The sequence below is a fragment of the Brachypodium distachyon genome, chromosome 1 (genome assembly GCF_000005505.3).
Source record: "Brachypodium distachyon strain Bd21 chromosome 1, Brachypodium_distachyon_v3.0, whole genome shotgun sequence".
In the NCBI taxonomy this organism is placed as follows: domain Eukaryota; kingdom Viridiplantae; phylum Streptophyta; class Magnoliopsida; order Poales; family Poaceae; genus Brachypodium; species Brachypodium distachyon.
This window is the reverse complement of record NC_016131.3, coordinates 755,260-782,478: the sequence shown is the minus strand read 5'-3', so window position 1 is coordinate 782,478 and position 27,219 is coordinate 755,260. Positions and strand designations below refer to the sequence as shown.

The 27,219-nt window shown below is 44.3% G+C and overlaps 5 protein-coding genes and 1 non-coding gene across 10 annotated transcripts; 4 read left to right on the top strand and 2 right to left on the bottom strand.

Annotated features, from left to right (window-relative positions):
• Positions 1–5,982, top strand: LOC106866858 (protein FIZZY-RELATED 2-like). 3 transcript variants are annotated; one of them, XR_002965489.1, is made up of 4 exons: positions 1–80; positions 541–718; positions 867–1,239; positions 5,576–5,982. XR_002965489.1 is itself a non-coding variant. In XM_024462206.1 (4 exons), exons 1-4 carry the CDS (start codon positions 12–14, stop codon positions 1,078–1,080), a joined length of 351 nt encoding a protein of 116 aa, XP_024317974.1. In that variant the 5' UTR covers position 11; the 3' UTR covers positions 1,081–1,656. The 3 variants fall into 3 exon arrangements, 1 of the variants encoding a protein (XP_024317974.1); XM_024462206.1 differs by lacking the exon at positions 5,576–5,982 and having other exon boundaries at positions 11–80; positions 548–718; positions 867–929; positions 1,033–1,656; XR_002965488.1 differs by lacking the exon at positions 5,576–5,982 and having other exon boundaries at positions 867–1,656.
• Positions 5,983–7,123: 1,141 nt separating this feature from the next.
• Positions 7,124–7,194, top strand: TRNAG-GCC. The gene has a single exon. It is a non-coding gene; the product is annotated as a tRNA-Gly (tRNA).
• A 691-nt stretch (positions 7,195–7,885) lies between these two features.
• On the top strand, positions 7,886–14,271 carry LOC100845650 (inactive poly [ADP-ribose] polymerase RCD1). 3 transcript variants are annotated; one of them, XM_010233269.3, is made up of 8 exons: positions 7,886–8,143; positions 9,731–9,853; positions 10,592–11,807; positions 12,011–12,252; positions 12,347–12,423; positions 13,151–13,345; positions 13,440–13,535; positions 13,819–14,271. In XM_010233269.3, the coding sequence occupies exons 3-8, from the start codon at positions 10,759–10,761 to the stop codon at positions 13,849–13,851; spliced, it is 1,692 nt and encodes a 563-aa protein (XP_010231571.1). In that variant the 5' UTR covers positions 7,886–8,143; positions 9,731–9,853; positions 10,592–10,758; the 3' UTR covers positions 13,852–14,271. The 3 variants fall into 3 exon arrangements, with proteins under 3 accessions (XP_010231571.1, XP_014752821.1, XP_003560570.1); XM_014897335.2 differs by lacking the exon at positions 9,731–9,853 and having other exon boundaries at positions 12,050–12,252; XM_003560522.4 differs by lacking the exon at positions 9,731–9,853.
• Positions 14,272–16,604: 2,333 nt separating this feature from the next.
• Positions 16,605–18,175, top strand: LOC100846757 (probable xyloglucan endotransglucosylase/hydrolase protein 30). Its single transcript, XM_003559068.4, has one exon. It carries the CDS (start codon positions 16,884–16,886, stop codon positions 17,925–17,927), a length of 1,044 nt encoding a protein of 347 aa, XP_003559116.1. The 5' UTR covers positions 16,605–16,883; the 3' UTR covers positions 17,928–18,175.
• Positions 18,176–18,404: 229 nt separating this feature from the next.
• Positions 18,405–21,678, bottom strand: LOC100846455 (cleavage and polyadenylation specificity factor subunit 3-I). Its single transcript, XM_003559067.4, has 5 exons — positions 21,459–21,678; positions 21,248–21,345; positions 21,115–21,160; positions 20,858–21,007; positions 18,405–20,320 (listed from the first exon to the last, which is right to left on the bottom strand). The coding sequence occupies exons 1-5, from the start codon at positions 21,606–21,608 to the stop codon at positions 18,683–18,685; spliced, it is 2,082 nt and encodes a 693-aa protein (XP_003559115.2). The 5' UTR covers positions 21,609–21,678; the 3' UTR covers positions 18,405–18,682.
• Positions 21,679–22,401: 723 nt separating this feature from the next.
• LOC100846148 (heat stress transcription factor A-1) lies at positions 22,402–27,131 on the bottom strand. Its single transcript, XM_003559066.4, has 2 exons — positions 26,622–27,131; positions 22,402–24,188 (listed from the first exon to the last, which is right to left on the bottom strand). Exons 1-2 carry the CDS (start codon positions 26,937–26,939, stop codon positions 22,929–22,931), a joined length of 1,578 nt encoding a protein of 525 aa, XP_003559114.1. The 5' UTR covers positions 26,940–27,131; the 3' UTR covers positions 22,402–22,928.
• Between the last annotated feature and the right edge of the window lie 88 nt (positions 27,132–27,219).

The window sequence follows — 27,219 nt, the reverse complement described above, 5'->3', positions numbered from 1 at the left end:
GTCACCAAGCAATGCGATTTGGGGGGTCGGCGCAACGCGGCACTCACCGAGCTGTAGGAACTAACCAAGGCAAAGTTCAGGTTACCTCTTGCTCCCATCTGGAATGATTAAATGACATGCATCCACCAAAGTTGTTTCAACCCTTATTTTTACCGAAAGCATCAATTAAGACACCAAACTACACAGTTTTACACTGATTTTTGAGAAATTTGGGAATTTCCTGCAGCAAGCCTTCTGTCGTCGCACTTACAGGGATTTGTTTTTTGTTTATGATATTATAGCCTTTCCTGTTTATGATAGTAATTTATTTTAGGAAGATTCATGACCAACATGTGTTGGATAAGATGAATTTTGTGGATAACCTGAATTTCTTAACACCATCTTCATTTCTATGTTCAGAGAATAAATTTTTGTTCAGTTTAGCTGATATCTCAGTTCACGCATTGGTCTGGTGGTATTCGTGTTGGTGTTTTGTATTGGTAGGGAAAATTGATATTTCAAGGGGGGCTGTAATTCTAGCTGTCATCTTGTGTTTCATAGTATGTAGATATGGGATGCAAGAGAATCAGACCAATGGAAAATCATCGCATGCGAGTGGGTGCTCTTGCATGGAGCTCTTCATTGCTTTCTTCTGGCAGTCGCGACAAGAAACATTCTTCACCATAATATCCGTGCTCCGTACGCCTACGTTAGCAAACTTACTGGGCATAAATCAGAGGTAGTATTTTCTCAACTGACCATATAGTATGGCATGTCATGTACATCATTACAAGTTTTTGACAGTTTTTCCAATGTATGAATTGTCCTATGGATGCTCCATTTTGCAACTCGAAATAATGTATTTTTACAAATTGCAAACTTCTCAGGTCTGTGGACTCAAGTGGTCTTATGATAACCGTCAGCTTGCATCTGGTGGTAGCGACAGCGGAGTAAGATTCATGTCCACAAGTTTCCATCGTAATAAGTGCATGCCACATGGAGTTCATGATCTTTTTTCTTCTTCTGCTCGTACTATTTGTTTTCCTTCTCTAGCTTTTTGTATGGAATCAACATTCAGACATTCAGTACAGCCAGTACTGAGGTATACGGAGCACACACCAGCTGTGAAACCTATTGCCCGGTCACCTCATCTCCATGGGCTTCTTGCTTGCATCTGGTGGAGGAACTGCAGATAGATGCATACATGTTCGGAATACGACCACAAATACACACTTGAGTTGCATGGACACATGAGGTCAGGTAATTTGCTACTTATCAGTCTTCAACAGTTGCATGCAGCCCTTGTTTATGTTTGTGAACTTAAATTGATTTTCAATATATGTACTACCATATTTAAGTATCACGATATCTACTATTAAGCTTAATATCTATCTAAAGCTTTGTGCACCGTTACTGATAGAAGAGTGTAGCATCAATTTCCCCTGCTAACATCAGAAAAGATCTTATCTGGCTGAGCTTTACTTACAAAAACGGAAGTATTAATTTAACACACACAAACGACCCTACAAGTACTCCACTATCATCCCCATATTATTTTTGAAAAAAAATATATAACATGCTGCCCTTGGAGTTTTGAACGAAGCTTTTTGGGTATTTTAATTGCAAGTTTTCTCTAGCCATGGAGAGCTTATTTTGTTTCAATTGTTCATGTTTGTGATCTTCACAGACATCACTTTTTCTGAAGGCATATATGTACTGATGATGCTAAATGTACTGATGAGCTTGTTAGCACCCACATATACTCTCAGAATCAGATATCAATGGGAACGGCGCAGCAACGTGCGCGTGACAATCTAGTTCTCCGACTTCCCTACACCAGGAAAACCAGGAAACGGCGTCGCCGCGGCCGATGTCGTGCTTTTAGCTATCAGCCATGACGTCGCCACGGCGGCACTTGGCTAAGGAACGCGATAGGGACTTCATACCGCACGTTTTTCTGTTGAGTGTGGCGGGCAACGCAGGCATTTAAAACCGTTGGCATTTATTGGCAGTTGTCCGCGGCGAACATCTATTACAATATATTAAATTGGAATTGGTGGTGATGGGTGGGCGTCGTTGGTCGGTGTTGGTCGGTCAATTTCGTTAAAATTACAATCAATATGCTACTGTCCCTTATTTTCTTTCCCTCCCGCCTTATTCACGATTTCAGTAGCAGAAATTCTACGGTTTAGATTTACCGAAAGTTATCGTACGGTCCAAATTTGTCACAACATAATACGAACGGTCCTAAAATAAATCAATCTCCTTAGCATGAAATCCAAAATTCTTCGTATCCATCTCAGTATGGAAATCAATCCGAACCCAAACCAAAAAATCTCGGTATCAATCTCAGTATGGAAATCAATCCAATCAAAAAATCAATGTCCAGACTTCGCCTCCACCGGCTCGTGCTTGATACACTTTCCGTTGTTCCGTAACATCGCACGGGTTCTTCTGCTATCTTCATAAGACAACGACGGTGCACACGACAGTAAGGCCACGTGCGGGTCCATTCTTAAATTCGATGTTCTTCATCCATGTAAGTGCTCCTTGAAATCTATTCTTTTCAATTCAATTATTGATTAAAAAAATTTGGAATTCGTGGAAACCTGGGAACATTCCTTGATCTATATGCAAATTTCATCCTTGTAATATGGCCCTTTAGATCAGAAAAATTCTGAACTTTTCTTTTAGTCCGTAGGGGGTAAAAGTTAGTAATGGCTAATTCGAACTAAAATTTCCTTGATCAAATTATAACTCTTTACTCTGATGTGTAACCTAATGGATCCAATATAAAGAACATAGTAATTTACATTTTAAAAAATAGTCAACTTTAGATATATTTTGCTTCGAGGAAAACTTAGTTGATTTAGATATATCTTGTTATTTAGATCCAATAAGGTGTGGACATATGTACAATTAAATTTGCATGTACCCTGACTTAAATTCATAGAATACAGCGGAGTATGAACTTGGAGTAATTTTATTTAGATGGAAGGCCACACGTGCTGCTCTCCTTAGATTCGGCTTCCGCTGTCCATGTAAGTATTTCCAAAGAACCATTCTTTTGAATTCAATTGTTGATTCAGATTTTTTTTTAACTGGATTCAGATTTTCTTGAATCCATAGAAACCTGAGGACATTTCTTGACCTATATGCAAATTTTCTCCTAATCGCCACTTAGACCGTATTTTTTTTAATTTTTCTTTCATCAGCAACTATAGTCGTAAGCAAAAAACGGTTGTGACGACTAATTCGAACTAAAATTTCTTTAACCAAATTAGTATCAGAGGCTCTGATACTAATTTTAGATATGCTCTACATTAAGAAAAACTTTATTAATTGCAGATATAATTTGCACCAGGGGAAAGCTAGTTGATATAGACATAGCTTATCATTTTACCCAATTACATGTGGACATATGCGGTTCTCCTATAATTATTCGATATACTTCAATTTTAATTTACAAATTCAGTGGAACTTGGACTTGGAGCAACATTATTTGGCTTTTAATTGAATTCTTTATGTACACACTTGGACTCACCATCAATGCAAGTATTTCCAGTGACCCCTTCTTTGAATTCAAGTATTGATTTGGAATTTTTTGAATTCACTGAGCCCATGAAATTTTTCTACCAATCGCCACTTACATCAGAAAAGTTAAATTTTTTCTTTTATCACAAGAATTAAAATGTCTGTAATGATTAATTCAAACTGAAATCTCTTTGAGAAAATTAGAGCTTTATAATTTGCTTCAGGGAAAACCTAATTAATTTAAATATAGCTTGTCATTTGGTCCAATTAGATGTGAACATACGTGGATCTTCTATAACTAAATTTTGATGTTCAATGAAAGATAGACTTGGAGTAATCTTATTTGGGTTTCATTTGATTTCTCTGTGTGGATTTGGACAATGATCCATTCCCACCTTTAAGCTAGTTTCTGTCAAGGCAACCGACGATGCCTCGTACTAAGGCAACTGAAGGTAGAAAAAATAGCAGATAGATTCAGCCCCAACAAATTCGAATAAACTGGACTATAAGAATTAGATCTCATATATACTATAGTCACTTAGAATGATTGTACACGAACAAAAAAAAAATTCTTAGAATAATTGTACATGAACAAAACAGAACGATATCATCTGCTACATTTAAACCAAAAAAAGAAAGAAAGATTTGAACTAACTACTCCCTCTGATCCATAAAAAGTGTCGGCCCACTCCCACTTTTTATGGATCGGAGGGAGTAATACATACACCCTTGACTTGATTAATGAGGAAAATAAACAGTACAATATTCTGATTATGTATATAACACACATACATTTAATCTGACTGGTAGGAAAATAAACACTATATCATCTTATTTACATATAATCTATCACTTTTAAAAAGGAGACACTACTTCCTCGATCGCGAAACAAAGCCCTAGTTAAAAAAAACAGGATATCAAATTGTTTGCTTATTTTAAAGAGAACCAAAAAAAATACTAAGCACAATGCAATATTACGTACGTGTTTACCCTCTCCCGTTCGTCTTCCATGTTATCGTGTCCAGGTTGCAGCTAGCTTTTGTGCCCTCTCGTGTAGTTGCTCAAAGTTTGCAACTAGATGAAACATTAAGTGCATAAGCTTATCATCCTTCTGTATTCTACAAGAGACCAACATAGTCTGCAAAATGCTTTTGTCAATTCTTTGAGCTATAGCATGCACTTTAGAGCAAAGATAACCATATACTTTAGAATGCACCTATAAATGTTGTGAGATGTACATGCAGTTGTGCATCTTAAATCATTTGCAGTATTAATGACCTCATCGTATGATTGATTTTATATCATGTTAGGTTCTGGTTAGCACTAAAATATAACATCAACATTGGATTGTAGTCTGTGATTATTCATAGAACTGTTAGTCCGAGTGAATCCCGCACACCCCAAAATTGTTTGATTTTTTCACTCTAAACCATGTAAGTGTACACATTTTCCCCAGCAGTCTTTTGTTTGCTTGGACCAATTTACATATATAGGATTACAGGCCTGTGAAATGTTCGAATGAAAGGGTAGAGTTTTCTCACCATATGCGTGAGCATAATCTTTCTAGGCATGACGCAAATACAGAAAATTCTGATCAAATTACTGAAAAAGAAGAAACAAGAGTATTGGTCATCTGTGGAAAGAAGAAAATTGTGTGGTTGGCTCTAAAAAAGAAAATTGTGTGGTATTCAGGAAAAGTGATTACAGCTGTCAAAGTTGCCATGCTTTGAATATGCTTTAAGCTAGCAACGAGGTGCACTGGATGTGGTTTGGTTTCAGAAATCACACCAATTTCTCTGATAATTTGGATGGTCCACCTCTTTTGGCTTAAACAGAAAGCACATGGTGCGTGTGCATTAGCCGCAGTGAATGTGTTAGACTGCCAACAACTTGGTCATCGCTGCATGTTGTTGTGTTCATGGTCAGTACATATATGTGGACTGTAGGACCTGTACGGCTACGCAGGCCACAGATCCACAGATCTTTTTACCCATACCTTGCTTCTTTATCACGTGAGCACATTTGCTGATATATATGGATTTCTTTTTCATGATTTGACCAGCAAGCAGACAATCATTGTAAGTGGCCGCCATGGGAGACTCCACATCAACGGTCTCTGGTTCATCATTGAATGTGGCGTGTTCGAAGACAAACCTATAGCACTGTTTCCTCTTTTGCAGCTAAGTTCAGGAATCATGTTTTGGAATAATTTTGCACAACTTGCAAGGGATACACTGGTTTTGCAATGATATGGTGTTTATTGACAGTCTCAGAAATAATTACAAGTTAAAAAATAACAAGTAGTGTGTGTTTTGCACGGTTAATTTCATTGACTTTTCTGGTATGTTTTTGTCTGATGAAATCAACATCAAAGGTAGAAGACACTGAATAGACAAATCATGAAAAGGAAAATGAACAGATTAGCAGCTACTAGAGCTAGTACAAGTGTCTTCTTTTCTTGGTTGAAATTAGCCGGCCAAGGAGTGCTCCTGGTCAACGATGGTCTCCTTGTCGACATGGCCGTCTTGCTTGGGGATGATGAGCCCGAAGCCTCCTTCTTTCCTCTTGTACAGGATGTTCACCTCACCTGCATTTCAATGCATGCATAGGTTTCAGGTTCAGCGCAACACTAGACAAGTTCAAAGAGAAATCAATGGAGCAGCATTAAGTTTGCTAAACACGCGATGATCCAATTTCCAGTGCTCCTCTTAATCGGGAAAGTAACAGAGCAGGGGAGTAGTAGCGAAATCGGGACTTGTTGAGAGATGAGAGATCGAGGCACAAAACGTACAAGTACAGATTCTTATTTTTACTAGTACGGAGTAGTACCTTGAATTGAAATCGAGACCGCAGCAGCTGCTCAAGTCTTCCGCGCGGCGCCGCCTTGATCAGTCAATGCACCTCCGTCGCCGGCGCCGCCTCTGGAGCTCGATTCCCCCTCTCTCGCCGGTGGTCTATCAAGTTTCTTGGACGGGACTCCACCTAAACTTGCGCAGCGGCGCACGCAGCTCAGCGCACTGGCAGGCCCAGCAGAAGCTCAGCCCAGCCAATTCCGACGTGGCCTATTTGGGCCATTTGTCTTTCCATATGGGCTATTTGGGCCTATAAACACCGGCACCGCCGAGTCCGATTCGGTTTGGGTCAAATGGAGCTCGAGATCAAGCCCAGCTCGGTTTGGGCTTAGGAAAGCGGTAACCAGGTAGACCCAAACCCCGCGCTCTTCGGCCGCTAGCTGCTGGTGTTTCTTCCTCGTCTGATCCTGGCATGGCTTGCTGTGAATCTGTGGTCTTTCTCTGATCCTCTTTCACGTCTGATGCACCTCATTATATTACACTTTCATTTGCTCAAACAATGCTTGGCAGGTGTGCATTCTCTTTATTCCTCCCTTATTTCTTGGTCAAAGAGAGTGGAGTCTTAGGAAATCTCCAGCAAGGCCATGTCATCGTCGAATAGCCTGTGCCAACTAAGCAAAAAAAAGTATTGATAATTTATTAGAATATTGATTGACAGACAATAAAAAAGGAAAACTCTAATATAATAGAAAATGAAACGGTCGACCCAGACATAGACGGTCGACCCAAGCGGATATATGCTATAAAATATATCCGTAGCAAGTGTAGTTCAATGGTAAAACATCTCCTTGCCAAGGAGAAGATACGGGTTCGATTCCCGCCGCTCGCCCGCTTACTTTTAGTCAAGTACTATGAGAAAAAAATTAGTCTAGTTGAATGTTTAACTACTGAGAATAAAATTATATATTTATTAGGTGTTAGTCTAATACCCTATCCCTTGTTACCCTTCCTTTCCACCCCACTCAAAGAAAAAGTCCGGAGAGGGAAATAGAACTCGCCAACGGCGGGTATTCACTAAGACAAAGAACCGGCAAACATTCAGAATTAAAACCACGATAAAAACTTAGTATCAAAGGGAGCACATTATAAATGTTTGTTGAGCGATGTCAGAACCAAAAATCAATTTTCAGAAGAGTATACGTGATTCCTCTAAACCGACAAGAGATAATGTTAAGTTGCAGTTCTGCACTGATGCGCTCTGTTGTAAGCGGGAGGACAGTGGCCTTTTATAGTACTACTCACTCCGTTCAACAAAATATGTTTCAAATTTGTCAAAACAAGATTAGACACGACGAGAAATGGGCTGCTAAAAAATGTGGTGAGAACGAAGATGGCCTGCCACGTCAACTAACTCATGGTGCGCCGCCAGATTCATGGGTCCACGCCCCCCTTCGCAAGAAACCTTTGCAGCCACTCTACTCCTCCCCTGGCCGTCCGATCCCGCCCACAGAACTCACCCAACGGCCAGATCCGCGCCTCCCAATACAGCGGCCGCTGGCTACATGTACCCGGAGCCTCGTACCCACCCTCTTCCTCGCCCACCGGAAAATCCAAAACTGGGAAAAGCCACCGGATTCCGGCGACCCACAGGATGCAGATGCCGCCGCTTCGGCCGGAGCAGGCTTAAAAGGGCCGCCCCCCCTATCGCCCTGTGCCCTTCCCCACCTCCCTCACCCTTTCTGATGCAAATCCTAATCCAAATCAAGCGAGTGTAGAATCCCAAATCCCGTTTCCGTACTGCTTCTATCGTCCAGGACACCCGCGATGAACTGCCGCAGGTAATCCTTTTCCGAAGAAATTGTCGATTTGCTGTTGCTTTGTTTGCTCCGTGTGCGGTTCGGGCTGATCTGTTGCTAGTCTTGTGTGCTGCCGCCGCTATCGCTGGTTTGCTTGCTATGCTCCGAGTGTTGGATTAGTCATTTCTGTGCCTGAAATTCGCTCCAGCTTGATCTGTGGTACTACAGTACATTTTACAATCTGTCACGCAGGTTTCGCAAATTGTGTTAATTATTGTCTGTGATCTGACTGTTGGATGCTCTGTGGAATGGAACAACTAGTGCGATGCCATCATGTTACGGCGTGGCGTAGAAATGATTAGAAGCTGAGTAAGAAATGCTACAGTTTTACTTCAGTAGGTGGGGGGACTGGGGCACCTGCAGGAGGACGCTAGTAACTATGTGCACCTGCTTAGTTCGTTTCTAATAGCTAGATATAATAAAGCATGTTGCATACTCGCTGAGCAAATTTGGTTGGTGCTGAATGCTAGATGTTCGCTGCTGTGCTAAAAGTTCACCCTTCTGCGCTCGAGCTGGTCTGCGGCTCTGCGCTACTCCAAATCGATGCTTTCAGATGCCGTGCGCTGTATAGGCATAGGCATCGTGCCCGAGTTATTGCATGTGTTCCAAGTAACTATTGGATATATTTGCACTCTGAAAACAACCTTCTATGATGCATTTCATAATGTTACAGTGCTGCAATGATGAGAATTGAGTTGGTTATAACTTTCCTTATTAGCTAGTGCACTACTCGTGCGTTGCTGTGGATAAAAAAGAAGCTATATCGTATGTTCATGATCTTTCTGCTGTTCATGCCAATCAAAATATCCATACACACTCGCATTCCAACCATTTGTTCCAATTCTAAAATGTAGTGTAATTAGAGGTGGATGGGTCGCTGCCTGAGTAAAGATAAGTATTAGAGACATGATAATTAAATTTGGGTGCCTACGTATCACATGTTTGCTAGCTAGGAAATGTAATTTGCTACCATGTTTGGTTTGCTGTCATTTATGTGCTCAAAGTTTACCCTCCTGCACTTGAGCTGGTCTGTACTGCTTCAGATTTATGGTTTAGTTCGCCAAGTATGCATTGCACATTGAGTTAATTCATGTGTGTCTATTTGTCTAACAAGCAGATGTTTACATAGCCCGGGAAAAACCCTATATGATGCTTCCCCTAATGTTTTGAATGTAGACATAGCAAATAGATGTTTACATCAAATTGAGTAAAAATAAGGCCCTTTCGTGGGGGCACTGATCTATAAAAAATAACTTTGAGTGCATGTATAGTGATGTGCGTGCCTGCCGTCTAGATACAAAGTAAATTACATACTTGCAAAACAAACATCGGGGAGGTTTATGTATCAAGTGTTACAGACTAACACTGCTTAGTGCTTACCTAGTAAGCATAATGAGCAGTCATCATCCGTCTATTCCCAGGATAATACGGGGATGATATAAGGCGCTTTTAGTACCGTGGGGCTGTACTGTGGCCTTGTTGTTACTGTACTCAGCAATGTCCATGGGTAGGAACTGAGAGCAATAATGGCGGTTTATAACCTGGCTGCATTGCTAATATTTGTTGTAGGTTTGTAGCAGAAGCAACATTAGCTTCTCTCCATCATTGTTTGCTGCTGAGCCCCTATGTGGCCACACCAGCAGCATTAGGGGTTGAAGCAATGATGTGAAGCACAAATCTGCCCTGGGTGGGGTAAGGAATCACAAAGGCACAGTTACTTTTTTAACCATTGCAGCATTGCATCCAGTATTATTCCAGAAAATGAAAATTTCCTAGACTGATAGAATATCACACCCCAGATAGCAAGATCTATCAATACCTACCTTGTTAGTCTTTTACATATGAGGTCATATGAGCATGCCAGACAAAATTTATTTCTCTTCAGTGAGAAAGTACAACTGGCAGTATTACCTTTTCTTCTTGGTGCTGGCCTTTAGCATCTGTAAGCGTCTATGACAACAGGTTAACAATCCATGTACAATAAATCACTTCTTTCAAGAAAAAGGGTTCAATTTAATTTTATGCATATTTTTCAGGGAAAGACATAACTATATTCATTTCAACAAGTTTTTATAGTTTTCCATACACCATCAGCATACCGTTTGGTGAATTTACTCCTGAATGAGCTCACGCCCCTTTGCTGTTTGGCAACTGAATATTGCCAATGCTATTCTTTGCTACTTCATCAAGAGAACACTTAAGCACTGATAACATTTTCATGTTGCTATTACTTGCTAGTTGGAGGGCTTACTGATCCATTAAGCTAATATTGGTGTAGATTGCTCTTTTCTTTTCCAGTGATTTCTTAATTTCATGGTTTGGTGAAAGAATAACATAAATGATCTGCCACACAGCACTTCAGTTTTTTCTGCCACCATGTTCCCTCTCTTTTCATATATCTTTATTCTTTTTTCTTCTTCTCATGTCCAGGTCCATTTCACCTACCCTTGTGGATAACATGGTTCATTTTGGAGTTACTTTTATGCTAACACAATCTAGGCTTCATTAGCTAGGTTAAGTTATACTCTGATTTTTTACTTAGTTGTGTTAATCTGTAAAGAGTCAATACTTGGTTTTAGTTGAGTTTAGTGTAAAAAATGGAAAGGAAGAATTTAATGGCACTGGATGAACATGTTCCAAAAGCTATTGATCGCAAAAGGAAGCATGAGTCTGCTGTGATGAGTACTGGCAGAGATGATGCAGTTGAGGTCTCTCAGCATGTTCCAAGAAAAAACCTTGTCATGCTTGACGATGAGGCTGCATATAAGAGGTCTAAAATGAACTCATGTGCTGGTCATATTTTGGAGTGGTACAAGAACTTCAAGACAAGTGGGTTGCCAGTGCGTGTGCTTTGTTACCAACAGGGTAATTGGCGGGACTTTCCAGAGCACATTGTGAATCTGGTACGGCAGGATTTCCAATTGAAGAAGCCAATTACTAATGCTGTATTCCAGAACCAGCAAGTCCTGTTGGACTTCATGCACATGATTTGCCTAGATTCTGCAATGACCGCTGGCAAGCCAATAGCATGGATTGATGATACTGGTAAACATTTCTTTCCAGATTTATGTGCTGGAAGGATGACATCTAAACCTTCTTGGCATGGGAAAAGTGACCCCACTGGTAAATCTCAAGCTGTTGGGTGTGCTGGGAGATTAACAGCTGCAGCTGAAAGCTCGAGGTCAGATTCTGTTGATGAAGTACTTTCTCATGTTAAGAAGGTACATAATGAAGCTAGTGCTGAAAATAAATCAGGTCCTTCAATCTGTTTGAATGAATCTGCTAGTGGAACCATGAACAATGGTAATTGCAAGCAGGAAAGAGGCCCACACATTGCTTCTGCTGTGCGGAGAGTATTAGTTGAAGGATTAGGTCATCCTTTTACTGAAAAAGATATCGTCGGTATCTATAGAACCCCGCTGGTAGATCAGCAACGGCAAGCTCGCTTCAATCTTTTCCAGAAGGAAGTTGAAGTCACCAAAAAGCAGCGTGGAAATGCAAACGTGCGTTATGCATGGCTGCCTTGTTCCAGGGATGCTATGGATGAGATGATGATGCATGGTACTTTGCAAATTACAAAACCATTGCTTGGGCCAACATATGGCATCGGGACACATCTCGCTCCAGCTAACTCTGCCAATACCTGGTAATGTATTTTTTCTGTTTCTAACTTGTTTGTGTGCTCCGATGCTAATCTCTTATGCCCAACTTTTTTTCTCTTTTACGTTCAACAAATGGAACAATTATCTGGATACATATATTTAGCTTTGCTACTGATCCTATACTGCTATCGCTCTTGCTTTGAATATTCAATAGTTTATTGTAGTCTTACTTAAAGTTTATTCACAGTGCCAGCTATTTGGATGTTGATGACAATGGTATAATCAGGATGCTGATGTGCCGTGTTATAATGGGGAATGTGGAGGTTGTTTATCCTGGATCAAAGCAATTCCAGCCAACCAATGAAACATTTGATAGTGGCGTGGATGATCTCCAAAAGGCAAAGCACTACATCATATGGGATGCTAATGTGCATAGACACATTTATGCTGAATATGCTGTTATTATCAAAGTACCTTCCAGGACCAATGGTACTACTACCTTGACTCTTATAGTTCTCGATTTTATGCCTTCTGTTTTTCCTTCTGTGTTGTTTACACGAGAGTTTATTTGGTATTACCGCAGAACACTTGGTTAGAGAAGATACTGCATCCAACATATCTGAGATGAGAAAATCTGGTTCACCAGGCAGTATAATCAAGGTATTATTATTATGGTTTAACTGGTGTGATTTCACCCTGTACAATCGTATCTCAACTGTGGTATGCAGTATATTTTGCATGAAATGAAGCATGTTATTAATTAAAACTGAATGTTCCGTGTTTTGGTATGTATTACATAGGTGTGATTTATTACATGGAGCACTGTGCCACTGTCATAACTCCTTTACATATTTTGCTTGTTTTATTTATATTCAGCGTTGGCGTTTGAATAGGTTGTTATTTATTAATCTTCCCGCTCTTGGTCTTCTTTTTATATAAAAAAAATATGACCTCTTTTAGGTTCCCTGCTTGTTAATTGCTACCTTAGTATATCTTGTTTGTCTGATTGCCAAGGATTGTCATAATTTTCTTTGAAGCTTGTAATGGACTAATCCCACTCATCTAGTCTAATGTGGAGCTTTTATTTCCTCTATTTGTTTCTTCCAAAAAAAAGTTATACTCTATACGTAATGAAAGATCTGCCCTGTTCCTTGTTTAAACATACTCCTTTTGTTCTAAATGAGAAGTGTTGAAATGGATTTGAAGTTCTGTTGGTTCAACCTTCCTGTGTTTTCTTTGGGGAAAATCAATGTGATAAGATCTGGAAAGCCAGCTGCTAGTTTATTAGTTGGTAACTTTTTGGCTAAGATTAGGACCTTAATTTTGATGTGAATATTTCCTTGAGAACTTTCAGTTCGTCATAATATTTTTTGTTTGTTGTGATTAGGATGGTAGCTTCCATACCTTGGTATCTTCAGCTGATCAACAACAAACATCACATATGTTTGGGCGCCAGCGCCATCCGAGTTCAAGATTTCCTACCTCACCTTGGATGCCATTTTCAATGCTTTTCGCTGCCATTTCCACAAAAGTGCCTCGTTCTGATATGGATCTGGTCCATGGATATTACGAAGAGTTCAAGGTTGTTAATAATCTCTTTCCTTTTAAGATATTCAGCTGTATTCACTCTGATAATCATCATGCTAACAATGGTCTGTCTCTTAATGTTGAAATAGAGGGGAAAGATAAACAGAACCGAGCTAGTGAAACGGCTGAGACAGATTGTAGATGACAAGCTTCTGGCTTCTGTAATAGTGAGGCTACACCACAAGGTACTGACTCATTGTGCCAATGCTTTATATCATGTGCATACCAAGTCTTTTTCATATGAAATGAAGCCTGTTCTGCCTAAGTGAGGAATCATAAGGCATGAACTTATACCGTGAATTACATAGGTTCAGTTCGTCTATGCTGCAATTGGTTCGTCAGCAGTATATAATCTGCCAGTAGCGTCTAATGCTTCCTAACCACATGTGTTCTGCCACCAGTAGCGTCTAATGCTTCCTAACCACATGTGTTCCTAACCACATGCGTTGTTGTCGATGACTGTTGCAGGTACCACCCTCGGCAACAGCTGAACTGCTATGAAGTGCACAACGGGGTCCGAGCCCTTTAGTATCTCCGGATAAAAAATAACAGTTCATCGACATAGCAGCAGCAGAGTCGTAGCGGGCAGAGCTCAAGCAAAGCCGGTTACATTCCGTGTTTGTTCATGGTAGCACCCAAACTCCGAAAAGCTCAGAAGGCGTCCTGGTTGGTTGGTGGTCTGTGAAGACCAGCAAGCTACTACCAGTACCATCCCTATGAATAGCCTGATAATCTGTTGTAGTTTCGTTTTATCCGGTTCCTCATCGTTCAGGAAGCAAAAACTCTGCTACCCGCATGAAACCGTGCAAACCTTGTAATGTAAACTGTGCCTGATAGGTTTTACTCTCTCCGGATTCAGATTTAGCTTGTTGCTATATGAGTTTTCAGTTGGGAAAATTCGGTGGCCATGTGTTGCTTCTTTGTTTTGTGGTTGATGCCGTGACTGATGGATGAATGGATGGGCCTTTATGTTGACGCTGCTGTTGGTTTGGTGGCCATTGCCGTTGGATAACCAACCAACCTGCCAGGATATGACTTGCCCACATGCACAAAGTCAGGATCAAGGCTGGGTATCCTGGTTTCAAGGAACCTGAGGATGCAAAACCTGCCAGAACCCAGGCTGACAACCTGGGAGGGACTGCCCAGGCTATAATACCATTCCTCCGGCAGGTCACCATCATGGCCCCAGAACAATCCTGGCTCCGGCGGCTGTCCTCGGGAGAGATCGGCGGCGCAGAGGAGGTGGTCATCACGGCAACCAGAGGCCGAGCTCCGGGACGTGCTCGGCGACGCCGGAGAACGGCATCATCCAGTCCCCGGTATGGCTCCATGTGTGGCTCGCCGTGTCGAAGCCGTAGGTGCCGATGCCGGACAAGGAGACACAAATGGCGTCGCCGACCGCCGCGGCAGAGCATACGAATGCTCGTTGCTCCGATGACAGCGACAGCGGCGGCAGAGGGAGAGACTGGCATTCCCAGGTCCCGAAAGGACGGTACCCGCCGGCGTGGAGCCTGTCGGAGACGACGGCCTCGAACCGGAAGCTCCGATCCTTCTCTGGCCAGAGAGTCCTCTCGATGATGTACACTCTGCCTTCGCCGCCGTCGCGTCCGTGGGGGATTGTGACGGCCAAGGGGTCGAGCTTGGGGCCATGGAGGCTGGGCATGGTCAGGGCGCAGCCGCCGGAGCCGGTGTCGTAGCTCAGGACGCGGCAATGGCGGTCGGAGAACACGACCTTGCTCTCCGTGAGAGCGTACGCGTCCACCTTGCATTGGCCGAGCCCGCCCGCCGGGGATGGCGCCGGCCGCATGATGAAGAGCGGCGGCGGCAGCCGGATCGGCACGACCTCTAGCTGGTTCTTCTTCCTCTTGCTGTTGTTGGCCGGCTTCTATTGATATCTCGGGGTTGAAGAAGAAGAAGAAGAAGGATTGCTTCTTTGTAGCGGCAGAGCTCGCCCGTGTGACGCGAGCTCTTCCGGCGTGGCGTAGAAGAAGTCGTCGTTGCGGGACAGATCGAAGCGGCGCAGCGAGTATATGCCTCTCTCGCGGTTCCTCATGAGCAGATTCACGAATCGCCAGACGGCCATGGCGGCGGCGGGTGGCGGCTAGGGCGCTCGATCGGCAGCAAGATGGGCCAGCAGGAGGGATGGGAGGGGAGGAAAAGAACGAAAGATAAGAGATATATGGGCTCCGGCCCGGCCCACGGGGAAAGATGGATTTTACTGGATACAGACTTTAATTATTTTTTACTGGATACAGACTTCAGCTTGTAGATGAGTTTTCAGCTGGAAAAAATTGGTTCCTCTCAAACAAAAGTAGGGAAAAATTGGACCCCCTCAAAATAAAAAGTTGGGAAAATTTGGTGGCCATGTGGTGCTTTTTGTTTTGTGGCTCAGGCCGTGACTGATGGATGGGCCCAACTAATCTCAGCTAATTAAGCTGGTTAGTTAGCCAGGGCTCCAACTAATCCATAACAGCCTACTGCTCACATGTATGGCTTCAGGCATATGTACCTAACCTAGCTAATCAACCAGCCGAGTTGTTGCACCGTCGCATCCGTGATTAATTTAATACGTACAACTATACGGGTACACGTACGCACCGGCCGTATATCTGTATGCATATTTGCTGTTCGTCGGCTCATCTTTCAGGTCTCCATTGTACAGTTTTCAGTACAATGTCAGTATATGTCAATCCTTTGCTTAATTAGGTACGCACATGCATGCAATTATTTTTTTCTTTCCTTTCAGCTCAACGTACGGTTCGATGCCTAATCTGCCAAACTATTCCCTCCGTTTAACAAAAAATGTTTCAAGTTTGTTAAAATTTGAATATATCTAAACATGACTTAGTGTATAAATGCATTCAAATTTTCGTCAAAATTGAGTCGTTGGACAGAGGAGCATACATAGTGATCTTTTGTTCCGTCTGCCGCTAAAATGAAACCAAAACACAGGACAGCTAATTCTTGAGGCTGGGTGGACGCCTGCATTTCACTAAACTGAAACACTACATATGTTCTTAATGTTTCCCCGGAAAAGAAAACGAGGAAAGAAATAATATACTCCGTACTACAGTAGTAGTATGTCTCAAGAAGTATTATTACATTGTGTATTAATGTGTGTTACACTAAAACAATTCCTGCAATAATTAAGATGGACAGTTCAGGAAGCAATCAAGCAATTAACCGACTAGACAATTATACGCGACAATCATACACCCTCTGCTTTTTCACACAAGACACAACTTTTAGTTGGAAGATTACTACTATAAACAATACTCAAAAATGGCATCTTTCGTTAGATAGATTTGGTAGATGGATGTTCCATCCATGAGCCAGCTGGTAAGCTGGCGGCGGCGCCATTGTTTCCAGCTATCTTATATATCGTCGTCTGTCTAACCTTCCCTATCGATCATTTGCCTCCTTCCCATTCCCATCCAGCTACAAACACCAGCCACTTCTTCCTAGCTTGGCCCGTCATTGTTGTAGCTTAGCTCGCTAAACTAGCAACTCGCTCCGGCCTCCGGCGTTCCAGCATGGCGGCGTCGGTGACGACGACGTTGCTGCTCTTAGCAGCGACCATGAGCGCGGCCGTGAGCTGCGTCGCGGCGGCATTCGTCGACGCCGGCGTCCCGGCCGTGTCCTTCTCCTCCGGCTTCACCATGCTATTCGGCGAGGCCAACATGGCCCGCTCCTTCTCCTCCGGCTCCGGCGCCGACGACGAACTCATCAGCATCACGCTCGACCGCCGCTCCGGCTCGGGCTTCATCTCGAAACACTACTACCACCACGGCCACTTCAGCGCCGACATCAAGCTCCCCTCCGGCCACACCGCCGGCGTGGTGGTCGCCTTCTACCTCTCCAACGCCGACGCGTTCCCGGACACCCACGACGAGCTCGACTTCGAGTTCCTCGGCGACCGCGCCGGCCGGCCATGGCGGCTCCAAACCAACGTCTACGGCAACGGCAGCACGTCCCGCGGCCGCGAGGAGCGCTACCTCCTGCCATTCGACCCCGCCGCCGCCGCTCACAATTTCGCCGTCTCATGGTCCCCACGCGCCGTCGTCTTCTCCGTCGACGGCGTCCCCATCCGCGAGGTCCTCCGCCATGGAAGCAATGGCAATGGCGACATGGGCGGGGATTATCCATCGAAGCCCATGGCGGTGTATGCGACGATCTGGGACGGGTCGACATGGGCCACGGAGAACGGGAAGTACAAGGTGGGCTACGAGCACGGGCCGTTCACGGCCCAGTTCTCGCGGCTCGTGCTCCATGGCTGCGCCGCCGACGGCGGCGGGTGCGCGGCGATGGCGGGGCCGGAGACGGAGACGATGACGGTGGCGCCGTGGGAGCGGGCGGCGATGCGGCGGTGGAGGCGGCGGCAGACGCTGTACACGGTGTGCTACGACGAGGACCGGTACCCGGCGGCGGCGGGGAAGGCGCTGCCGGAGTGCGAGACGAACGCGGCGGAGCGGAGGATGTTCGAGCGGTGGGGCGAGTCCAAGCGGCTCCGCCAGCTCCAGCTCCAGGGTCAGGGCCAGGCGCCGCCGTTGTTGGTCTCCTTGCAGCAGGCCGACTGATCATCGGGCCCGTTTGATCTTTTGATCCACGGCCCACAGGCAGACTCCTGTTAGTACTACTGCTACTGCTGTGCAAGATGACTTTGAGGTGACTAACATATGTCAGTGGCACAAAGTCTGAAAACTTAACTTAGAGGATTTGTTCTGCTGTAAAAATGGTACTCCTGTTATTTAGAATGTACAAACCAAAAGAGATGAAGCATTTCACTGATCTCTGGAAAATGCAATTATAGACTCAGCTTGTACTACCTGCTAGTAGTGTAGTATGTGGACTTTTATGCTGTGAGATTTTAAGAAAATCATAGGCAACTGATCAAGAAGTAGCAAAAGCTAACAGGTGACTATGCCATGCCAGGCTGCCAGCACTCAATTAAGCACTTAACCGATACAAGTTTTTCTCAATAATATGCCACTCCAGCAAGATTGAGACTCTTTTGGAAACTCTTTCTTCTCCACACTCCATTCCAACAAACTTAGTTTTTCCCAACCAACCTGGCATTGGATTCCATGAACCTATAAATATTCCCATTGTTCAGATATAACTTCTAGAAATGTCTACAATGTTACAACTCATGTTTCGAAGGCAGCAAACAGGCCCAAGAGAGCAGTGATCATATGGAACAACAAGCAGCATTACACATTTGGCACAAAAATAAAATGACTGCTAAACAATTTCAGGCATCGAAACGCGACCTGCTACTCTGTTTTACCTAAGAAACACTGAACAAGTTAAAGCATTCGTTTATGGCTTCAGTTCAAGAGGAAGAAAGTGGGATTGGTCTCACTGCGCCTTGTATGCGACGGAAGGCAGTCTTAATCCTTTCCTTCAGCGCAGCATTTTCACATTCAACATCACCACTACTCCCGTCCAAGTGCGCGACATCTCCATCCACGGATATGACAAATTTACCTCCCTCTGCAACTTTAACATCACCAAAGAGTGACACCATAAGAGCGTATACTACCTTCCGTGCCACTTTTTCCGTTTCTTCCTGAGTCTTCTCTGCTTCTTCAACCGGAACAACCTTTGGACCTTCACGGCCTATGTTTAAGATCATAGCCACTACAGAATCAGACACCATGTCACTTATGGGATCCGAGGACCACTGAAGTGTAACATAGCTTTCTGACTCTAGGCGGATGGTCACTCTCTCGTGCACAATCAGTGTCGGAACATCAGGTTCTTCGGGACATGACTCCACGCTCTCATATATTTGCTTCAGTCTGTACTTTATGACTTCAAAGGAACCAGAATACGGGACCGCGATCCGCTGTGTAATGTTAGCTGTAGATAACTGTGTGTACACACGGAGATCCTCAGGAGCCATGATCTGATATGTGAAGCCCTTCTTCACGAGTAGGCCACTAACTGATTCTCCCACTTCAGGTACCTTTTCTGCCAATCTGCCAATTGTCTTGGCCATTTTCTCAGAGCTGAAATACATCTCCACTGACTGGCAATTCTTCGGAGACACAATTTTTATGTTTGTTCCATCAAACTGAGTAATAAGTTTCTGTTTAAGCCTCCCCATCTCATTTGCCTCTCCATGTACAAGAATAATGTTAGGAGGTCGAAGCTCATCCAAGAAGGCACTGGTCTGAGGGAAATCAGCGTGAGCTGAAAAGGAGATGTAGAAGATCTGCATATGAAGAGGAGCAGTGAGCCCATTCGCTAACGTCACTTCTCTAGGCTCGTTGATAATGGTCTTTGAAAGAGTGCCTTCTATGACAAAACCTGGAATAACACATGTGTTCTTCTTATCCGTGCACCACTTGTCAAAGAGCTGCCTGGAGAGGCCACTTTGGAGGGTACCTGGACTTGCCATCACCACTGATGGACCCACATCATGAAAATTGTCTATGCTATTCAAAGGTTCAATGTGCTTGAAATGGAAGGGATTGGATTGTGCAAACTGGTTTCTAATTCTTTCATTCATGGAGTTTATGTATGTCTGATAGACAGCCATGCACTTCTTCGCAAGAGGGGAGGCATAATAGATTGGAATCTTATGGAGCTCCGGGTGGTTAGACCAATACTCATCCAGGATAAGCAGCAGTTCCTGGGCTCTACCAAGAGCAAACGCTGGGATAAGAACGCGCCCCCCTTGTGAAACAGTGTTGTGGATGGCGTCGGTGAAGCGCTTCTCTCTTACATGACGGGGTTGGTGTTGTTGCACACCATATGTTGACTCGACAATGCAAACATCAGGGGAAAACTGGGGTATCTCGGCAGCTTTCAGGTGTCGATCTTCTTCACGGGAGTAGTCACCAGTGTAAAGAATGCGAACACCAGCAATGTCCACCATGAACATGGCAGCACCAAGCACGTGGCCAGCAGTATAGCACCAGAATCGTATCCCATTAACTTCCAGTGTCTGGTGGAAGTCTATGACCTGCATGAAAAATATGTGTTAACAAACGTCCATTTCACTTTTGACAATTAAGACTTTCAACCATCAGATGCAGAAACCTGCATCCGCTCTAGGGGGGGGGGGGGGGGGGGGGACTGCTGATGTTTGGAAAGCAGTGCCTAGATTTTACAGGGTGCATAACTTCAGCCAGTACTGCAATAACATTTAAATTGGTTTTGACCATTCAGAATCTGCACCAACATAAGCATTTCAAAGGGGTAGCCACAAGCTAGTGAGATGGGAAAAATGGAGCAGGTGAATCCAACTTTGCTTTAAAATAAGAACCAGACATATAGGTGATAACTTCGACATCATAAAGCACACAAGAGTAGCATTTAATTTCTTTTGGCCCGGCCATATCGCTCCTCTGATTAGACTACCAAGGTGTTCTAGATTATTTTTCGGTCAAGCGGTCATTATAAAACATCATATGACATGGAATATAGTATAAAATGAAATGGATCCAGCAATCCACGTTCGTTCCATTCCATGTACATGTACCGAAAGAAAAGGAGATACCTCGATTTTGTCCATGGAACGGATAATGTCCTGCTCATCAAACAGCATGTCCTCGACCGAAACTTTGCTCACTTTGACATAATCCGAGAGCAGCAACCTGTAAATTGCCTTCGTGGCGTGTGTCATGAACACGCGGCCTTTGAACGTAGTCTGCAAAGCCAAAGCAGAGCAGGTTCAAACAATCAAGTATCATAACAGCAACCTCACCGCGCTTCCAATTCAAACAAACAATCAAGTATCAAGCAGGGCAGCATTACCTTCTCCAGGAAGTACGGCAGCGAGGCGGCGTGGTCCAAGTGAAAGCTGCAAATTTGAAGCACGGAAATGAGGCAGGGGAAACACAGGGAGGAACTGGGGGGTGGGTCAAAACAGGGGTTGTTGATTAGTTACTGGGTGACGAGGAGGACGTCGATGGCGGAGGGGTCGATCTCGTCGAAGTAGGGCAGCGCCGCCATGCCGGAGTATGCCGGGTGGATGCCGCAGTCGAACTAGGCAACAACCATCAGCAAAGCAAAGTGAATCAAATCCCCAACCGAGAAAACCTAAGCAGGGAAGAAGAAGGTAGGGTTCGGGAGAAGAGGGTGGGGGGGAGGGTGCGTACGAGGACAGTGCGGCCCTTGAAGGTCATGTGGACGCAGGAGCGGCCGACCTCGCTGCCGGCTCCGAGTGGCGTGATCACCATCTGGTCCCCCTCTCGCCCGCCCGACGTCGGCCGCTTCCCCGCCGGCGGCGCCGTCGCGACGGATGCCATGGTTGCTGGACCTGAGAGCGAGGGACGGAGCGGAAGAGAGAGGCTACGGGACTGGACTGGACTGGACTCGAGATAGGGGGTTAGGGTTTTGGAGGGCCCAAGTATGCTCGTGTATAGGTAAGCCCACAAAGCACGGGCCCAGCATGATTCAAGATTGGCCGAGCTCGGTCTAGGTGATATTGGTATTGCTAAGCGGCTTAAGCCCAGCCCAGTATGGCCCAACATTATTCAGATTAGCCCAACTCGGCCTAGTTTGAACACCGGCCCAACAATGCCACTTGTATGTTCCTCAAGAAAGAAAATTGCTTTTTTGTTTTAAATGACACTTGTAGGAACACTAGTCACCACCTTGTTATTTTTTATCAAATAACATGCAGTTTAAGGAAGGATGACAGGAAGCGAAGGCCGGTCTTCACAATATATCGGTGCTTGTGTTATGTGTTGTAAAACTTGAATGGAAGCATATTCTTGCAGAACACAATTTACTACTCCAAAAGTAATATTAGTTCCAAAATGGTCAAGTAGCTTGGATTTGCTAGAGTATTGCTGGAAAAGCAGACAGTATTAACTTGGCATGTGTGTTTAGTGCCTTGTAACTTCACTAGAGAATTTACCTTCTTACCATCGAAAGTAAACAGACAGTGCCTGAACAGAGCCGGTAATACATAACACCAGGTAGGATTGCATGCATAAATGGATTATCAAGCTTAGACATCATATTCGACAGTTGCCTCAGGAGAACAATACATGATGTCTTGAATTGGCTAACCAGTAATAAGGGCAATAGTAGATATATCATAATTAAAAGTTCTATTACCATGTAAATTTGTCTTGCTAAGTGGTAACAATGCAAGTGTTTATAATTGAAGTTGTGAATGGTTGGCTGGACCTCACTTGCCCGTTTGGCTACATCTGCAAAATTGAGACTCATGCCAGCTCCACAACACTTGGTTGTGAATACAATTGGCCAGCAGTATTTCCACATGTTAATTGCAACCAGATAGCACAACCAAAACTATCAGCAGTTACAACACAAAGTTGTAGACTTGCCATTATACAGACATAACAAGTTACCATCGATCCGCTTTTACGCCTTACGCCTGCGAAAACCTTAGATACAAGCAGGTAATATCCCCGGAGTAAAACCATGTTCCTCGCAGGTCCAACACTGGAATCCTCCCACATATCATCGGTCGACAGACAGTTTTCAGTATGCTTGCTTAACAAAAAAACAGAAGAGTAGGTCATGCTATGTGATTTTTATTGCTGGAATCCCAGGGCACCCTGAGAAAGGGTTGCTATGAGTGTACTGTTGTTATCTCACCCTCTATGGTTTGATGACAGTAGGCCCATCTGTTCAGTAAGATTAGCCAAGTTGTCAGTTCTGGCCCATCCATTATCCAGTTGCGCCTCCCTTGTGTCCAGTAGACCTGAATCAACCTCATCGTTGTCAACAGATAGAGGACTAGTTACAAGGAACTGCTCCCAGAAGGAATCAATGATGGCCGGAAGCTTCTGGGTGTCATCGCTGGACAAGATTTCATCGGTGTCGATGGGGATTGAGTCATCGCCGTCTTCAGGTAAAGGGAATATACACTCCGGACCAGGCATTTCAAAGCTCCCTCCAGGAATGCCAACAACATCCTCCGTTATGATATCATGCAAATCTGGGAATCCTGGAATACCGATATCATTTGGACCTGGTGCCATAGCTGTTGGGACAGAAGGCGCAGAACTCATGTTGGGAAGTTCTTTGGATAAGATGTTGTCCAGAACTGGATGCTGGATCTCAGCAGGAGTTGAAGATGAACAAATTGCTGAAAGTCCAGAGCTCGTGGCCATATATGGTATACTTGAGTTGCCTGGGACCTCTGCTAGGGTGACCGCAGAATTCCGAGTTGACGAAGAGCTGTCAAAAGCTTGAGCAGTTGGCATAGAATTCTCCAGTAGAAAGTTATCTGAATTGCCCATAGATTCATATCTATGTGAAGAATCCTGCTGTAGGATCTTCCTCAGCATTGCTGTGGCTGCTTCATTGATCATAGGCTGATACTTGATTATTTGGCCGTCCAATGACGCACTTTCAGAGTCTAGGCCATCATCTTGCTTAGGTAGCCTCCTTTTTTTGTTCGCAGCTACTATTCTTCTTCTACTGTTCTCGTTTTGCTGCACAAACTGTGCTAGAAAGCCAGGACTCTGCATTGCTTTAGCCAGGAAAGACATCATTTGTTGCTGCCGTTGCTCCATTCCTTGAAGACGCTTGCCCAAAGTCTGCAGCTGATGGTCAGTTGTCTGCTGTTGCTGTCTCAGCCTGACAAGCTCCTGCATCAAAACATTTTTATCCCTTTTTAGCATCTCAATTTCTTCCTCCATCCCAAATTTCCCCACTTCTACACAAGCAGGAATCGGAGCATTCTGCAACTGGGGTTGCTGCTGCTGTTGCTGCTGCTGCTGCACTTGCATTTGGTTGTTTCCATGCAACGGTTTCCTTCTATTGATGGTCTTCAGTAGATGTTTTTGTCCTCTCAAAAATCCCTCATTTGCAAATTCCCACCTATCTGGATCCACTTTTCTAAATCCCTGTTCAGTAAAGCAGCAAGCAATTATTAGGAAAGGGGCTCATGCATATCGCACAGTGTATCTGCTTTGATAATTTTGCAGCATCAGTAAAAGGGGAAGTAGGGAACAAGCACACTAGCCATGCAGCACAAACATTTCCCACTGTTTATCGCCTAAAAACATCTGTGATTCACAGAACAGCCTAATTGACCACAGGTTGCATTAGTAGACATGTGCGTAAGAATTAAATGGTCCAGAATGATAAAGGCTCAGGGCAACTGAAGATAAGTCAAGCTTCATGCATACTGGCTGTGGACTGCAGTAATGAAGTCCTGTTCTTCAAGAGCCCCAATTTTATTTTATTTTTGCTATATTTCATTTCTGTAAATGTCGATTCAACTCAGATATTACCAGAGTAATGACTGACAATCTTATATGCGTCCATCAGGATCAACAATCATCAGAAAGGTACAGAACTACAGACAATATAGACAATATTTCATTCCTGGAAGAATATTCTTAACAGGATATATTGTAAATGGTAATTGCTTTAAGCCGAGGTGGACAGTTCAGAACGGAAGCTAAAAATAACAAGTGCAGGCAGCCTGTTACTGCAAAATGAATGACATTAACCACGTTAGTAAGAAATTCTTCAGGTTTGAATTTTTTTTCGGAATTGCCATTAAATGTCAATTCAAAATGCTTACATGTTCCAAAGGTTGGGGAGATTACACAACCGTACAGAATGAGATGACTATGTGCATGTGAAGAATAACTTTACAAGAGGACACCGATAGTTCTCCCCATCTACTAAAAACCTAAGTTGTTATTTTTTGTTAAATCAAATCCTAGGGAATACTAGGCACACGTATCTTTATTGTTGAGAGAAACAATAAAGCATTTCAAAGTATCTGAGCCTTGGGCATGTTTAGATGCCACTAAGGGCTGAAATTGGTTATGGCGTAAATCACATATATTCACACAGTTTGCTACTTATAAGATTATATTTATTTACGCTTAGGATAAATCTGAGAAGTTATTTCGAAGACTAATATGTACGACACAGAATGAGACCAAACTACCTGATGCATCTATTATTCTAGCATTAGAAGTATATTACTTTGGATTAGAATTATGTTAGTCGTATGCATCATTTAGGTGACTCTTGAAATAGTTCATGACGTGCACAAAAAAAAAGGGGGCCATGCAAGTCTAGCCAGTTCCATAGGTTTGCCTATGTCGATCGGTGACTTCAGTAGACCAAGTAGTACACAAATCAAAGCGCTTTGCGATTCAAATTTTTAGAGGTGGTCAATTACACTAGAACGTAAGTCAAACTTTAGAGTCTAGAAAACTAAACTCAAGCAAGCTTACTTTTAAACACAGAATGGCTTACTGGCAGGAAGGTCCAATTCCATACACAACCAAAGAAAATTTCAATACCCACTAAACGACATTGTTCAAGAAATCGGCCGATTCAGCGATTAATCGGCCGATTAATCGCTGACCGGCAGACCACCGTGCAGATTAACACTTATCGCCGCAGTTAATCGCCCAAGCCGATTAATCGGTCTGACAACCGATTAATCGGGATTAATCCGCCGGCCAGCCCCTGCTCGAAGCCTTGAAGAGCTTCAATGATGCCTTTGCTTCCTCCCAAGCTGCTGCTGCTCCCATCCATTTTCACTGATGCCTTTGCTTCTCTTGATTTGTTTTAGATGGCTGCACCTTCCCAAGGTTCTCATGCGGCAAGTAGCCCAATATATAATTATATATACTATATAGTATAATGGTCGACCGATTAAACCGATTAATCAGTCCGATAGCCGATTAATCGCTAATCCCTACCCGACCGAGCAGTTACCGATTACCAATTTCTTGAACAATGCTAAACGAGTGCGACACCACTACTAAGGCCACCATATGCAAGTGATTTCAGTGTCTCGAGTAAACCTCTGTGAAGTGCCAGTAATTGCCTTTTGTTCCCTTGCATCAGCCTAACAAGAAATATGTCGCACTCACACAAGAATAGTATTAGGCACAAGATCAGTATTAGGGGCGGGAACAGTATTAGGCCTAACTTAACTAACTCACATCTATGTTCTTTAAGTTAGTACCTCCAAGAAAGAAGTTCTGTAAGTAAAAAAAGCAGTACTCAAGTGACGATTTCATCATGGTAATCCTACTCATGATGGTCTCACTGACTGCAAATAGGCTGTGTACCCAAACCTACCGGTTTTCTTACGCAGTGCGCGGTGTTCAGAATCAGATCAGCTCAACCATACCGGCAAAACACTACAACTCTACAACCACACATGATCATTCCAACCAAAACCTTCAAATTTTTTAACTCCAGTAACAGAGAGAGTGATCCCCCATAAATCAAACTGCAGTAGCAATAGTAGCAGCGAGTAAGTGACAGAGAGAGGGTGGGGGGAGAAGGGAGGAGCGTACGTAGGTGTTGAGCTGCCTGACGAAGGAGGAGAAGTTGTTGTGCTTGAAGTACTTGGGCAGCAGGTCCCTGGCGAACTCGGGCGTGTTCCAGACGATGAAGCTGTTGTTCCCGGGCCCCCACGACACGACCGCGTCGGTCCCCGGGTCGTCCACCATCTCGTACGTCTTCATCAGGAACGGCGGTGGCGCCGCCGCCGCCGCCCCACCCCCACCGTTGCTCGCGGCCGCCGGCGGAGCAGGAGGAGGGGATACCGCCGTAGTAACCGTCGCCGCAGCCGCCGCAGCCGCAGCCGCAGCAGCAACTACTCCGCCCTCCATCACTTCCCGATCCGTACAACCTCCTCCTCCCGGAGCACAACCCACCTCGCCGCAACCACCAGTCAGGACGCGGCGGGATCGCGTCCGATCCGAGCGCAGGAGTTGGGTCGGGGGAGAGCCTCGACGGCGATGGGGAATTCGGCTAGGTTTCGAGGGGGGGCGGGGGTGGGCTATTTGCAGGGGAGGGGAACGGATGGGCGGCGAAGGGAGACGACAAGATAGCACTCTAGCGGGGGGGGGGGGGGGGGGGGGGGGGGGGGGGGCGGGCGTCCGCTTTTTT